The 16,953-nt window shown below is 35.9% G+C and overlaps 1 protein-coding gene across 2 annotated transcripts in view; it reads right to left on the bottom strand.

The window, feature by feature from the left end:
• Nucleotides 1–330: 330 nt before the first annotated feature.
• The window catches only part of LOC134798230 (G-protein coupled receptor dmsr-1-like), a 29,282-nt gene continuing 12,659 nt past the window's right edge, over nucleotides 331–16,953 (bottom strand). Inside the window, exons 2-7 of one of the 2 annotated variants that reach the window (XM_063770603.1) lie at nucleotides 14,536–14,694; nucleotides 7,638–7,774; nucleotides 4,237–4,339; nucleotides 3,158–3,738; nucleotides 1,733–1,787; nucleotides 331–472 (exon numbers count right to left, since the gene is read on the bottom strand). In XM_063770603.1, coding sequence (XP_063626673.1) covers nucleotides 1,763–1,787; nucleotides 3,158–3,738; nucleotides 4,237–4,339; nucleotides 7,638–7,774; nucleotides 14,536–14,694 — 1,005 coding nt within the window. In that variant the 3' untranslated portion in view covers nucleotides 331–472; nucleotides 1,733–1,762. The remainder of the gene's footprint in view (nucleotides 473–1,732; nucleotides 1,788–3,157; nucleotides 3,739–4,236; nucleotides 4,340–7,637; nucleotides 7,775–14,535; nucleotides 14,695–16,953) is intronic. The other variant, XM_063770604.1, reaches the window with a different exon arrangement.

Raw genomic sequence — 16,953 nt, 5'->3', positions numbered from 1 at the left:
CATAGCATACATAATTACGAGTACATACGCTATTAATTTAAAAAACAATTGCTACCTATAGACAATTGAGCGCAAATTCGATGTACAACTCTCCTTGGACGCTAGCTACGCTACACAAAGAAATCAAATGAAAGTGAAAAAGAATAAATATTTTCTGAGATGATTGTATTTAATGACGTCTAAGAAAACAGTCGTATTTATTGATGGAAGTGTTTGCTCGTAAGGATTCTCACACACAGCAGCGTCCAGAAACAAGCTGATCCAGCCTTTTGGTCAGTTTACAGGCGACCAGGAAAACACGATCGCCACTAAGTATTTAGTTCTTTTTCAGTCACAGTCCTTGAATCTGTACATGCACAAAAATGAAATTCGTTCACAATCACTTAACAAGAGGCTCGTTCATAGAAAGTGTTCACGCACTAAAGCCTTCTCCTGTTTTGCTCGACGCCCTCACGGCAACGATGTCTTGGCTCTGAAACCAAAAAATGCATGGAATACTATTTTTCATTTCTCATTCTCTGAAAGTGGACCGATGTTGTTCTAAAAAATGTGCAGAAAATGATACGTTTCTGCTCTAAAACACTGTACTTTCTAAGTACCTACGTTTCTTTTCATTTTTTTTACGATAAGCAATTTAAATTTTAGTTTTAAATGGATTTGTTATACAATTGCCATGCTGATAATTAACTCTCCATTCCATACATTACGATATTTTTACCTAAATTGATAATTGAAGGTACCCAGGCCAGGGGGCCGATTTTTTAATTTCGAGAGCACCATTTCGTGATTTTTCCTTCAATATATCTCCAAATCTAGTAATTCTACCAATATATAAATTGAAAACGAGTGGTCAATCTAGATTACCAATATCTACCTATTGCTCGTTTTTCAAAATTATGAATTCGTTTTTCCACAGACTTTCGAGTGACGAAATCGAGCGCTCGAGATTCAAAAATCGGCCCCCTGGTCATACTTTCTCTAGTTCGACATAAAAATATCTGGGACATCTTACACAGATCAATCTAGATCTTATATGATATAAGATATATCACAAGCTGACTATATATATTATATACGTTCTTAATGCATGCAAAACGATTATATCCACACTCTTAATCTTAAGCAAAATTGATTGCAACCTAAAAGGAGCCTGAGGGACCTCAGGATATATTAGGTTAACTGGAAGAGATCCCTCAAAGCGTTCGCCTTTGTACTTCTTACTAATTGTATGTAATTTATAGGGTTCCGTACCCAAAGGGTAAAACGGGACCCTATTACTAAGACTCCGCTGTCCGTCCGTCCGTCCATCTGTCACCTGCATCTCGTGCTCTGTGATAGCTAGACAGCTGAAATTTTCACAGATGGTGTATTTCTGTTGCCGCTATAACAACAAATACTAAACAGACAATAGAATAAAATAAAGATTTAAGTGGGGCTCCCATACAACAAACGTGATTTTTGACCGAAGTTAAGCAACGTCGGGCGGGATCAGTACTTGGATGGGTGACCGTTTTTATAGATAATGGTACGGAACCCTTCGTGTGCGAGTCCGACTCGCACTTGGCCGGTTTTTAATGACTTTTTTACAAGGTTTACTAATACCACTACTACTATTATGCTGATTGGAAACTAATTTTTAGTGTGCTTGATTCTTAATACGAATGATATGCTATACGAGTATTTAGATCTAACACTATTATAAACACATCACACCCCGCAGTTGTTTACTTACGCACACATTTTCATACACCAGTGGCTGAAGTTATCTTTTAATCTTTTCCGTGAACCTGTATGAGGCAAGAAAAAAAATATTGATGATATTGCTCAAGCAGTAAATAATAAACATGCTAACATTTTCATGCAATATAGGTCGAATAATCCTTTTTTTTTAAAGAAAACTGAAACATGAATGAATTCGCAATAATAGAATAATTAAGATGAGCATAAAAATTCAATGCTTATCCACGGGCGAGGCAAGCAAAAATAAAGAGGACTGGACTATCAATATTATTGAAATGAATATTTTAAAAATTACCTTTTACTAGCATTCCTACATTCTAATATAAAACAAAAATAATTAGACAGTGAGCTGCATTTTAATCAAAACTAATTCAGATTAATGAAACTGGTTTATAATTCTAGTGGAACCTTCTGGATTAATAAGACGAAACCCTCGTTAATACAAAAATGCTGAGGAATTTGAGTTATGGAGGTTTTGGGCTTTGGTAAAAATATTTAACCCCATTAACATGAAGTAACCAACGATTCCCTTCACGGCTATCCAGTACACCACCATCACACCTCTACATCAAGGCGTATTCTTTTATCTCGAAATCATTTACCAACAAACCTCTGTAACTCAAAGAAAATAATAATAAGATCGTCTTTTACGCGTATGTATGTATAAACCTCTCTACTGCGAATTTTTCATTCATTATATCTCTGTAACTCGGAACCTCTTTAAAACGAATACAAATCTAAAAGAACATTTATTTTCTGAGTTGATTAACACACTCGTTAACAGGAACTTTCTGGCATTTCCCTTCAGATTCGTGCCTTCTAGGTTCCACTGTATTTCTAATTCATCGAAACTTAATATTTTAATAACGTTTCAAAAATAGGTAATTGCATTTATCATTTGATTTTCGCCAGAATTTTGATTGGTTGCATTACTTTCCAAGCTAACACTAATAATTAGTTAATTTACCACAATTGAAATTAATTCTAAGATGTTAAGATTTTTAGGGAAGAGAATAGAACCATTGTAAACAATTTATTTTAGACCCCCGGTTAATAAAAGCTTATATATTACATATAATATAATATATATTACAAATTAACTCTGTATTAGTTATTTGGAGGAATGCGGCCAATCAAATGCCACCGTGTACAATATACGACTACCCTTCAAACATTAAATACCTACATACATGACAGTTTAAATTGATAAACGTTAATCATGCGGCCGGGAGTGCGAAGTAATATATAGATACATATATTCATGCACGGTATTCATTGGCATTTCAATAAGATTTTAACCCATTGACAATGTTACAACATATTACGTTCACTAAAATATAGGAGCAATATTGTAAGGAACACTGATGTAACAATATGCGATTAATAGGTAATGATACTAATGATAATAGGTACATACGTATTTTGATTGTGAGAGTCCGAGTGAGAGGGTACCGGTGGTAGCCACCGCGCGAGTGGCGGCTGTAACACCATGTGTCGAAAGGTCTGTCGGAACTGTCGTGACATTGAGCAGTACAGCACAAAATTAATGGCCCCATTCAACAGCGCCAGAAAATCCATCAACTCCCCGAACAAATTGTAGCAGCGCTTAAAGAAGCACAATCCTAGCAAGCCACTCATCAACCCCAAAATCCCTTGCGGAAATTCAGTAACGAGAAATAGCAATAGCACAGCCAGGAGCATCTTTGTCGTTCTGTCTGTGCGCTTATCGGCTTTCAGTTGTCTCTTGACCATCTTTTCCGCAGCCGGGCAACCCGTATTGGTCCTTAAGTTTTTCTGATGCCGATTGGCACTATATAAGGCTCGAATGAGCCATATACTAATGACTGTCAATATGGAGCATGGCAGTAGCTTAATAATGACGCCGTGAACCCAGAAGTTTGCTTGATAGAGTGTTCCTTTGAACTCGGGGTCAACGTGGTATGCGATGCCGGGGTTTCCGCTCGCGTCGGTAACGTTCTTTGTGTGAATATCGAATACCTGTTGAAAACAAACAAAATATTTTTCACGGATTCAATGCTAATTAAAGATTTAAATTTAAAAAAAATCATCTAAGACCATTTCCACTCATGCTCAGTATAGAGTTCAGTGATAGTTGACTAGTCGTCTTTCCGTCGCAATAACAAGGACTTGTGTTCTGATAGCCATAACAAGCCAAAGAGATCGGTATCTTCGTATATAGTTGATATGAATGAAATGGGGTCCCTTTGTTTCCCATAAAGTTGTAAGTCATAATGTATTGTTTGTCATATTATCGTTAGTCATAAAACTGAAACCGTTACTTTTCAGGATTTTCGTAAGGTTATCCTTTAGGTTAGGTTTGTTTTATGATAATCCTGAAAAGTGACGCGTATCAGAACCAAATAAATTATGACTAACGAAAATGCGGGCAAACAATACATTATGACTTAAAACTTTTTGGGAACCAATACAGACCCGAATGAAATACTTACGTAGGTACTTATTGAACTTGCTTACCATAAACGTAGGTGCGCAGAGAATCGGCGGCAAAATGAAAGATGTCAATATTGCTATGCTACAACGTCTTTCCGTGCACAGTATGTGACTTCGATCCGAATACCTGAAAATAAATTTTGATAAACTCCTTCAATCTAAGGATTTCCTCGCTTCAGTGATCGAGAAATGTTTAATTAAATATTTAATTCAGCCCTTTGATGAAAGGATTAAAGAGAATTTAACTCCTCCAAATTTTTTCATTATTTTATTTTTTTAACTGTAAGCACTCTAAAATAAGTGATTAGACATCTGGGTCGCCTTTATTAATAACTAATGAAGTAATGAAAGCTTTTCAAGATTCTACTTGGCCCTGAGATAGTATTAGACAATTAGCTTATTAAGTTATTACCTACTTATTAGCTTGCCTACTTATAGCGTGCCTATAGCATTAATGTGTGTACGCCCAACTAGCAAAATAGTCGTATAAGAATTGATTTACTCAGCCTGTAATCGTATAACAGCCGAGTTACGGTTGTTGAAACACCAATATATCGTATAATAGCGGTTAACTCGACTATTTAGCAATTTTCGCTAATTAGTGCTATAATCATGTCGTATAAACGTTTATAGCACTATCTTTTAGCACTTTTATTCCACCTTTTAATAAATGCTGAGTTAGCGCTACTAAATCACTTTTATTCAGCATAATTGTTCTATTAAAATCATATAACAGCTACAGAATAGCTAATTGTCTGAATAAGGCGCTTTAATACAACTGTTACTCAATTCTCTTCTCTGTTGCTATAAAAGCTTATTAAAAGCAATCCAATAACCATTTGGCAACAATGCTGCTGTAACAGCGCGCTTATATCATAATTCGGGTAATGGGGTTCAAACCGCTGTTATAGGAGCTGAAGTGTATTTACAGGTTTTATTCAAAATGTATTCAGCTTAGAGTACTTTTAAAGAGTTTTGAACTACATTAACAGCACAAGTCAGCCATGTTGTCGTTTCAATATAGTCCGGTGGCCAACTGCATGAAACCCTACCTGATAAAAAAATAGAAAAATCTTACTCTGTAGGGGTAGCTGACTTTTAGTAGCATCAACTGCTCTTGGTCGGCCGCGGCTTAATTTGGCAAATTTTGCGCAAATGGAAAAATAGTGGCACAAAAATTCATCAAAAAAAAACCCCATCGTATAATAGAATTGAGGACAGCAAAACAAAAGTGGTCAGCTACATCCTGTGTTGGCAGGTTCCTGTGTCCTACCGAATTTGTGGTACCAAAAAAAAACTGATTGTAATACCTACATTAAATTTGTTGACGTATGTCTTGGTCGGTCTCACCTTAGCCTGACAGCTTTTGCAGTCCGTCCGCATTAAAAAAAATGTCAATGGCAGCTATCCTACCATACAAGTGACATTCTATTTTTCGATGAGGTAAATTGTAGCTCACGTGGTACCACAAATTCGGTCGGACACAGGAACCAGCCAACACAGGATGTAGCTGACCACTTTTGTTTTTTTTTATGAATATTTGTAACACTTTTTTGCCACTTGCGCAAAATTTGCCAAGTTAAGCCACGGCCGACCAAGAGCAGTTGAAGCTGCTAAAAGTCAGGTACCCCTACAGAGTAGGATTTTTCTATTTTTTTATCAGGTAGGGTTTCATGCAGTCGGCCACCGGACTATAAATCCATAAACATGGCGACATCATGTGCTATAAGTGTAGCAGTAAACGCAGTTACTCGACTTATAGTCGAATTAATGATATATAACAGAAACTAGATCGTGTAAGCAAATTTTTACTTATTTTAATTAATATTTTTTTATTTAAATTTAAGAAAATAGGCGGCCCATGAATATATATGAACCAGTGCCTTTGGTTTTATCAATAAAGTATTTTTTCGCGCTAGGTTTTACTGTATTACGTGTACTTACAGACAGTAAAAACTTATATACACAATCACGGTAAAAATAAATGTCATGGATGACAGCAGTAAAAAAATACTTAAGTACCTTTTTGTTTTATTAGACACGTGAAGACGATTAGGCCTCAAACTTAATAAAATAATTGAAATATAATCGCTTACCTGAGATCGTTTTTAGCACATATTAGTTGAATAAAAGCATTTACTGCACTCTTACACATTTAAAATGCCGAGTAAAAGCAATTCGGCTACTTTTACGAAACATTTTTGCTGAGAAAAAGCAGTGCGGCTGCTTTTATAGAACACTTTCACTGAGTAATAGTAAATTGCTAATGTTTATAGAACAAACAGTCGAATAAAAGCACTATCGTTGATATTAAAACACTAGAAGCGCTTTTACCCACTTTTACTCCACTCTTGCAGCATCGATTTGCTTCTTATACAGCGCTTACTCGATTTTTATAACACTTTTAGTCTGTATAAGTGCGCCTTTTTCGCGTTGAGTAAACGCTTACAGGACTTTTATTCGACTGTTTTAACACCTTTTATAGCACCAAAAAGCGAAAATAAAAACGTGCTCTCAACTTTTATAGCACATAGATTTGCTAGTTGGGCGTCATTTGTACGAGTACAGTCAAATAAAATCCCAGTATCGGTAAAGTCAACGACTAATTTTAATTGGAATGCTACGCAATCCATTGTCCTTTTACTTTTGTAAATGTTTTAATGTATTAAAATATTTCATTTGGCATCTTATACAGGGTTTTTTTGGCATTTTTGTGGTAAAATTGTTTATAGTTGCGAAATCTTTTCTTCTTGTTTATATCGGTGACAATCAAAGGTTCAGAAGGGTAAAGAAGTGTGCTACGTTGGTACGCTGTACTAGGAGGCGATATTGTCGATGTGTGTAATGACCAATGCACACGTGTTTCATACGACGTTTTTCAACACACTTGCGAGGAAAAAAACGAAACTTACTAACTTAGGTATTACTTACTTCGGTAAGAACAACGACCACACCCACACACAAACAACACACAACGAACACGACACACGCACACAGACGAACAGTAAAAAACCTAAATCTGTCACGCAAACTGCCACTGCTGCAGTTGGCTGGTCGCCGGGGCCCCGGCGCCCCCGAGTCCTTGTTGTATAAACTACTCGACCAATTTAAGAAGACTCTTTACAGTCTTAACTCGATCGGATTATCATACATTACCGCACAAGTGCGATAGTATAATGAAGAAAGCTCGCGTGTGCCTAAAAAGCGGTTGAATAAGCTCCACGTTACGAGCAAGTCTGTTAAAAAGTAAATTAGTAGGTATCACTGAATATTCGCAATAGGGGGTCAAATCTCTGATATTTACACTAACTTTTACATGTAGTAGTTAGGTAATCGTGTAATACAGGACCTCAAACCAACAACAGAACATGACATTAATGCAAAAAATAAGAAGATAACTAATACATATTATAATTATAACTCACTTGATAGCGATGTATCTCCAAATAGCGAGTGATAGAGTGAGGCAGATAGAGGCAGTGTGCATAATCTGCGCAAAGTGCATATGGAAGAGAAGATACATCGCCCAACTGTAGGGAAAGTCCAGTTTCTCGGGAAGAATCTGAAAACAAAAAGAAAACATACATTAAAATAAACTTAGAGGCTTGAATTACCTACTCCAAGGGTGTATTTTATAATGAAAAAACAGCGCTTTAATAGTAAGTATTTTAAGCATGTTTTAAGTTATTTTGAATAGGTACATTAATTTAAACCCCGCAGATAATTTAATATTCTCTATGTGATGATTTAAAAATTTATAAACGTATATTAGAAATTACTAAATATTTTAAGAAGCCAGTGCTGTCGAATTTTTCGATTTCGCTCAAATTTAATTATTTTTTGCAGAAAGTGACAGAGTTCCTTTTAATGGACATCATGAAATATTGCTTCAATTTAGACTGAGGGGTAATTTTTAAAGATTTAATTAAGCGCTAAGTTATTTCAGGACTATTTTCGCATAAACTTTATAAATACGCATTTTTCACTTCGCTAGCTAATCTCAATTATCAGCTAGTCAGCTACTTCTCTGGTTTTATTACTAATTTCTTAACAATTCTTCATAATCTAACGGCATTTTTACCATTTTAGGTCGAGGAGGTAAAGAAAGAATTGAAATTATACCTTAACGTTGAAAACTAGTCGTAATCGTATGAATAAGTATTGTTTGTGCTTACGAATAAATCAATTCTATTCTATTCTATTCTAGGTATAGGCGATGTTATTGGGTGTGTATTTAACATAACTACATATTTTGTTATGAAATAAAAAATCTTATGTAGAAAAAAATAATATTGTAGGACAATTTTACACAGATCAGTCTAGTCCCACGGTAAAAAACACGGTACGGCATATAAGAAACAAGTATTACAGTAAAAAAAATAACATTCTCAAAAATAGGCGAAAATTCACAATTGGTTACCCAAAAAGAAATGCCTTTTTACCGTTTCAATTAACTATGCTATTAGCATCTTCCAAAAATCAACAATAAGAACTTGCTACGTAGTCTTAAGTTTATTACAACAATATATGTAATTATTTTATTATTTGCCATTAGTAACAACGCCATCTATTTCTTTTCTGTCCGAATTTAAGTTCCTGGCGGACCGCGTTACGCGTTATGGTAGTTAACTGTTTTGAAGTTAGATGGAGTTCAAGTGCACCGCGAAGCGCTTCCATGTGTGCGTGCTAGCGGGGGGGACGAAGCTAGCGGGTGTGGCTTACGAAACGCTATTCGCGGCTTTGGTAGGGCCTTAAATTACCTAGGTAGGTACGAGTACTCTAGTTAGTCCAATCATGATACAAATTGTACCATTTGAGTGATTCGGGTTCGAATGGATAAAAGACTCTTTGTTGCTCAATTGAGGCGGTTAGTAGTATCGTAATCTTCTATCTGAACACGGTTATTGGTTAGTGTGTTTGTACTTTTTAGGTGCGCTTATTTTGAGTGTGTATAAGATTCATTTACTTACCCAACATATGAACGTAGTTTGCAAATTAACAAATTCTAACGAATTCCTACTTAAGAAAAAAAAAGATAAGAATTTATATGAAATTTAAGGAATATTAGTAATTTATCACAGGTAATAACGAGAAAAGCTGCAACAGTGCAGCAGTTTAATATTACATTTTTTTACACGTTATAATCAAGGGCAAATGCCTTGAAAATAATCACACGGAAACTAACGTAAAACAATACCCATATAACCATTCCAGTCGCAGAATCACAAAGTGGTAACTAAATGTCAGATGTGTCGTAACAGAGTCCACACAATGTGTCTAGAATTGTTTCGAAACAAAGTGTCGTCGCCGTGTCTACACTTTTCCGTAACAAGGTGTCGACACATTTGTGTGCACTTTGCGTGCGGTTTGCGACTAAATCTGACAGCAAATGTCAATATAAAATACCTCTTGAAAACCAAGGTTTGTCAAACTACTATTAGTGTCTCGTGTGCTCGTAATTCTAGTAAGTCATCATGGGCAATGCAAATGATAATAATCGACCGAAACCATATAAACACCCAACACCCGTCAACCTTTTACAGAAAAGTTTTTAAAGAAATTCAATAAGCTACTTAGGTCAGGCAACGAATGCTCCAAAAGTTGTAGAGGGAAATGCTCGGAACACAATTTTTGACTCCGTAACTCGGTTTGACAAGTTAGGAGGTGAACATATCAAAAGTCCCCGGCCGTAGCCCTTGAGCGGGGGGGGGGGGGGGAGAGAGGGGGCTTTGAAGGTCCCATTTTCCCGTTTTTCGAATATATCTCGGAAACTATGCATCTCAGCGACATGGCCACTTATACAAAATGAAAGTTAATTTAATTTGTTACAAGTTTATTCAGTCAATTTTTTCGATATGTTGAATAGTTTTTGAGATATCCGCTCTTGAAAGTTTATTTAGGGCTCTCAATTTTATCTTGATATATCTATATCAGTGAAGGTGCTAGGCCGTGTTTGGTATCGTTTTCGTATAAATCTGGGGTGCTGAATCCATTTAAGATATCACATTGACACCATTCCACAAAATAAAAATAAATCTTTTTAGGGTTCCGTACCTCAAAAGGAAAAAACGGAACCCTTATAGGATCACTCGTGCGTCTGTATGTATGTCCGTCTGAATACACAAAATAGTTCTTTACCTATAGATGACAGGAAAACCTATTAGAAATGTGCAGTCAAGCGCGAGTCGGACTTAATGTACGGAACCCTTAATACGCGAGTCCGACTCGCACTTGGCCGGTTTTTTTGAAACTCTTCTTGACGCTTAACCGCTGAACCGATTTCGTTGAAATTTGGTATAGAAATAGTTTGCGTCCCGGAACAGGACATAGGATAGATCTTATAACCAAAATCATCTTTTGAAGGTGTGAAAAGTGGCGTGGAAATTTGTACGGGAAATCAATAACCGCTGAACCGATTTATATGAAATTTGGGATGGTCTACATTTTTGATTTAGTTAAAAATGATGAAAAAACATGACTTCAAACCTAAACTTAAACAGTATTAACTTCAAGAAGTCAATTCTGAATTCCCCCCTACACCTCATTTCACACCTTTAAAGGATGATTTTTGAGATAACTTATTATATCCTGTCTCGGGACTCAAAATATATGTGTACCAAATTTAAATTAAAACTGTTCAGCAGTTTAAGCGTGAAGAGGAGTTTAAAAGAAAGTATTTTGATAAGTTTATATGTTTTTACTTCGGAATGGTGTCAATGTGATACCTTAACTAAATTTGGTACTGCGAATTTATACGAAAACGATACCAAACATGGCCTCGTAGCTTTACTGTTGTAGAAGTCAAAATAAAATTGAGAGCCCTAAATTCTTATTACTTGGCCAAACTTGTGTAGAAGGAAAAGGTAAAATAAAAGTCTTCGGCAGGAATATAAGACACAAATATATTTTTTTTTGCGTTACTATTTCATTCATCAAATATAAACATACCTTGATTATACTATTCTATTGAGATCCTCATAGATAAACAAAAACATTTACTTAAAAAATTACAAGGTCGAAATGTCACGGAACTTGTGAGAGTAATATGTGAAAAATATAAACTTTTATGACAAAAAAAATCTGGACACAATTTAAGAATCACCCAATTGCGTCGAGGAATCATCTGTATTTTTGCTTGTTTCATTACCTCCTCGCTTCTTTTTTGTCCTTTGTATTCTGTAGCAATTTGTTAGATCTGAAAATAAAGATAACTTGCGTCGTCACGGATGTCGATTTATAGGTTTTAGGGAGTGCAGAATTCGAAAACGATGATCATTTTATAATCCAAGATGGCGGCTACGTATTTTGTCATAAAAGTGGAATCCAAAATGGTTATCATTTTCTAAATCTGCGCCCCCCAAAAGCTATAAAACGACACCCATGACGACTTTTATGACATAGTGCATGGCCGCCATTTTGGATTTCAAAATGGTCATCATTTTCGAAATCTGCGCCCCCTAAAACCTATAAAACGACATCCATGACGACTTTTATGACATAGTGCATGGCCGCCATCTTGGAATCCAAAATGGTCATCATTTTCGAAATCTGCGCCCCCTAAAACCTATAAAACGCCACCCATGACGACTTTTATGGCATAGTGCATGGCCGCCATTTTGGATTTCAAAATGGTCATCATTTTCTAAATCGGGGCCCCCTAAAACCTATAAAACGACATCCATGACGACTTTTATGACATAGTGCATGGCCGCCATCTTGGAATCCAAAATGGTCATCATTTTCGAAATCTGCGCCCCCTAAAACCTATAAAACGACACCATGACGACTTTTATGGCATAGTGCATGGCCGCCATTTTGGATTCCAAAATGGTCATCATTTTCAAAATTGGGGCCCCCTAAAACGTATAAAACGACATCCATGACGAATTTTATGACACAGTGCATGGCCGCCATTTCGGATTCCAAAATGGTCATTATTTTCGAAATCGGCACTCCCTAAAACCTATATATCGACACCCATCTCGACTTTTATGACAAAGTGTTTTGCTACCATCTGCATGCAAGACTTTTCTATTATTTTTACGTACAAAAATGGCCCCCTGTCAACTTTCAATCGAGATTTAATCGATAATTTATTCGATTAATATTCAGATTAATTCAATTTCAATCTATGTTAGGTCGACTAAACTAATCGCGATTAAAATTTGAGAATTAACTTTTTTTATTCCATGAATTAGTCGAATAAACAGTTAATCGATTAATGCCCATCTCAGACCACGGAATTTTTACACTTTGAGAATATCTGAAAACAAATCAACACAAGGAGCCATTTTGCAAATCCAGTAACATACCAGTAACTTTGTTATTACTTTTGACAGCGCGTGTCATGTGTCAACATAGAGTCGACACAAAGTCGAAACATTGCAACTACTTTGTGACTGCAATATTTCTCAGCCTTAAACCATATTTATACATCATAATTAACAAGTTTCGTAGTATGTAAAGCGTTATTTCTGTTATTTAAGTATAGTATACGCATCGAAGTACTAAAAATGCTTCAAATAATATAGTTATGAACACAGGCACTGAGAAGTAAACAATTTCATTTCCGGCTAAACTAAAACAATGTGGTGGCGCGTTGATTATATTACACTTAGTTTATCAAATCACTCGAGCAGTTTAATTCCCCATAATAATTTAAGTCCTATTGTAATATAAATGCAAACAATATATAATTACGTCTTGTAATCCGTTTTAGAGATGGCGTATTAATGTCACTTATTTTTATTTAAGTATTTTTCCATCTGACAGTTTCCATTTGACAGGAACAAAATGAACGAATGAACGAATGATTTTGGCATAAAGTAGTCGCAAACCCGAAACAATGTGTGCACACGGCGACCACACTTTATGTCACTTTGTGTCATGTGTCGACCCTTCCCCATTTCTGGTAACTGTGTCGACACGGCGACGACTCTGCGACTGGAATTGTGACCGAAACAGACGGTGTCGACACAAGATGTGTCAACACCGCGTCGTAACGGCGACTGGAAATGGTTGTATGGGATAGTTAAGGTCAATCAATATTATAGCCGTTCAATATTGTGTACCGTAATTTGTGTGTGTAACGAGTGTAATTTGATAATATATGCATAATAAAAATCGGTCAATTGCGAGTCGGACTCGCGTTTCAAGGGTTCCGTTACATTACCCAATTTTTAACAATGTATTTTTTTATGTGGAACCTGAATGAAATGTCTTTAAAAAACCCGTAAGGGTCGGATGAAAAACTATTTAAGTCAGACTCACGCTTGACTGCACATTTCTAATAGGTTTTCCTGTCATCTATAGGTAAAGAACTATTTAGTGTATTTTTTCATAATTTTAGACCCCGTAGTTTCGGAGATAGAGGGGGAGGGGGGCACGAGTGATCCTATAAGAGTTACGTTTTTTCCTTTTGAGGTACGGAACCCTAAAAATATGCGAATGCTGGCTTATCTACGGAAACACCAAAAACCAGTAACTATAAATAAAAAACTATATTATAAGCGATAAACTAACTCAATTTTCCCAAAGAAGAAGAGTTATTTCTAAAGCATGGAACAGTAGAACAGAAGCGAACAATAGCACCGACATTAGCGATTCACTTGGCGTTGCTGTGTCTTGGGAAGTCAATCTGCGACACACGATAAATGAAAAGAGATTCCAGATACAGCCTTATTTACAATGGCTTGTGATTACAGCTGCTGTAATTGGAAGCAACAGCAATTTATGGATCCTTTTGTATGTAGCTTGAGCGCTTTCAAGTTCCTAACTCAATTAGTTCCTAACTTATTATCTGATTTACGAAGCTAGATGAATAATAATTAAAAATAACATGGGGAATTGGAATCTCCCATTGTCAAAATTGTCATGAAATATTCTGAAGATTGAGAAGGGCACGTAGTACAGGATGACGGTCAAGTCTGCAACGGCCAACCAATTGAGGATCCTGTCACTTTCAATTGCAAGGTCTATCACTTACCTCAGGCAGTTAATAAAGAAATATCACGGCGATCGATCACTCGCAGTTCGAGTTTAGTAAGATAGCTGAGTTTTGGGAATAAAAGTACCTAGTTAAGATATACAATTTTTACTTATTTAACATAGGTAGTACAAATCAGTTTCAAGCAGTCAAGCCTTCAAGCAGTCAAATCTTCAACCAGTCACGAGTAGAACCAAATACGAAGACGAGTGCGAGTTACGGTATTTAAGGTTGTTTATAAAATGCATATACTCGTATATGTTAGACTGCAAGGTATTTGTAATAAGGACCTTGTTGCCTGATTTAAACTTATAAATAAATAACAGCAGGGCACTCACCAGATACCTGTAGACAGAGAAGGGCACGTATTCCAGCATGACGAACACGTCGGCCACGGCCAGCCACTTTAGGAGCCTGTTTATAGGCGCCGCGGCCATGTCCTTCCGCGTCAGCACTGCTACGTTCAGGCAGTTGGCTATCACGCCTACGGTGCACACCTGGAAACCAGTGGAAGTTTTACTGGAACGGTCGGCTGTGCTCGAATTTAGATTTATGGGCGTAATTTCTGGCTCCCATATACTGTAGTTTGAATACACGCTTATAGGTACCTACAGCGCTGAATTGAATAGGTCGTACCAGGCGCATTTTATAAATTAAAATAAAACCATAAATAATTGTTAATGCTCTTGGTAGAATATAGGATTGATTTGTAGCAACAACTGCGTTAAATATTATTAGTAGTATCAAGCAAACCTAAGTAAGTCTAACCTACGCTACGAGTATGAGTATAATTTGATAATTGATTGATTGTCTCGGAGACGTCATAAAATTCCTATGTTCGGTATTCAAATACCGCATATAAGAGATATAAATGTAATAATATCCGTATTCGATAGAAAATTGTAATAAACAGACATAGGAATCCGCGGGGCAAATTGTGAATTAAGACTTATGTTTGTGCACTTATGGTACTACTTACATCAACAAAATAGTTAAAAATTAGTTTTTAATTGCCTAATCGTTTTAAAACAGCCTAAATTTTGCTGTAATCTATATATTATTATATATATAAATGCAAGTGTCCTGACTGACTGACTGACTGACTGACTGACTGACTGATTCATCAACGCAGAGCCGAAACTACAAAAGCCAGAAAGTTGAAATTTGCACACCAGATTGCATTTATAAAGTGTACAAGAGATAAGAAGCGATTTTGAGAAATTCAACCCCTAAGGGGGTTAAAAAGGGGATGAAAGTTTGTATGGGGTTAAAGTTTTCTTTTAAGCTAGGAATTTGAAACTTCGTAAAAAGATATATTATTAAAATACAAGAAAACTAATTTCAGCGTTTTTGAAAATTCATCCCCTAAGGTGGTGAAAAAGGGGTTGAAAGTTTGTATGGATATCAAAATTTTTTTTGAGTGTGGGACTTGAATCTTTGTATTTAGGGATATTGTTAGAAGACAGGAAAACTAATTTCAGCGTTTTGTAAAATTCATCCCCTAACAGGGTTAAAAAGGGGTTGAAAATTTTAATCCATTACAAATGATTTGAAACGTCGTAGAAAGGCATAATAGCCGATCACAAAAAAAGTGATTGCAACGTTTTTGGAAATTCAACCCCTAAGGGGGTTAAAAAGGGGATGAAAGTTCGTCTTCGGGTGCAAATTTTATTTTATGCTAGGAACTTGAAACTTTGTAAAAAAGTATCAAATTAAAATACAAGAAAACTAATTTCAGCGTTTTAGAAAAATCATCCCCCAAAGTGGTGAAAAAGGGGTTGAAAGTTTGTATGGATATCAAAAATATTTTCGAGCGCGGGACTTGATCCTTTGTATTTGGGGATATTATTAGAAGACAATAAAAGTAATTTCAGCGTTTTGTAAAATTCATCCCCTAACAGGGTTAAAAAGGGGATGAAAGTTTGTATGGATATCAAAAAAAATTTCGAGCGCGGTACTTGATCCTCCGTATTTGGGGATATTATTAGAAGACAATAAAAGTAATTTCAGCGTTTTGTAAAATTCATCCCCTAACAGGGTTAAAAAGGGGATGAAAGTTTGTATGGGGTTACAGTTTTCTTTTGAGCTACGAATTTGAAACTTCGTTAAAAGATATATTATTAAAATACAAGAAAACTAATTTCAGCGTTTTTGAAAATTCAACCCCTAAGGTGGTGAAAAAGGAGTTGAAAGTTTGTATGGATATCAAACATTTTTTCGAGTGTGGGTCTTGAATCTTTGTATTTAGGGATATTCATAGAAGACAGGAAAAGTAATTTCAGCGTTTTGTAAAATTCATCCCCTAACAGGGTTAAAAAGGGGTTGGAAGTTTGAATCCATTACGATTTTGAAACTTCTTAGAAAGGCATAATAGCCGATTACAAAAAGAACTTATTGCAACGTTTTTGGAATTTCAACCCCTAAGGGGGTTAAAAAGGGGATGGAAGTTCGTCTGCGAGTGCAAATTTTATTTTAAGCAAGGAACTTGAAACTTTGTAAAAACGTTTTAAATTAAAATACAAGAAAACTAATTTCAGCGTTTTTGAAAATTTATCCCCTAAGGTGGTGAAAAAGGGGTTGAAAGTTTGTATGGATATCAATCATTTTTTCGATTGGTGGACTTGAATCTTTGTATTTAGGGATATTATTAGAAGATAGGAAAAGTAATTTCAGCGTTTTGTAAAATTCATCCCCTAACAGGGTTAAAAAGGGGTTGAATTTCTCAATCCATTACAAATGCTTTGAAACTTCTTAGA

Source organism: Cydia splendana, chromosome 16, assembly GCF_910591565.1.
Source record: "Cydia splendana chromosome 16, ilCydSple1.2, whole genome shotgun sequence".
Classification (NCBI taxonomy): Eukaryota; Metazoa; Arthropoda; class Insecta; order Lepidoptera; family Tortricidae; genus Cydia; species Cydia splendana.
This window is presented reverse-complemented; position numbering and strand designations above follow the sequence as displayed.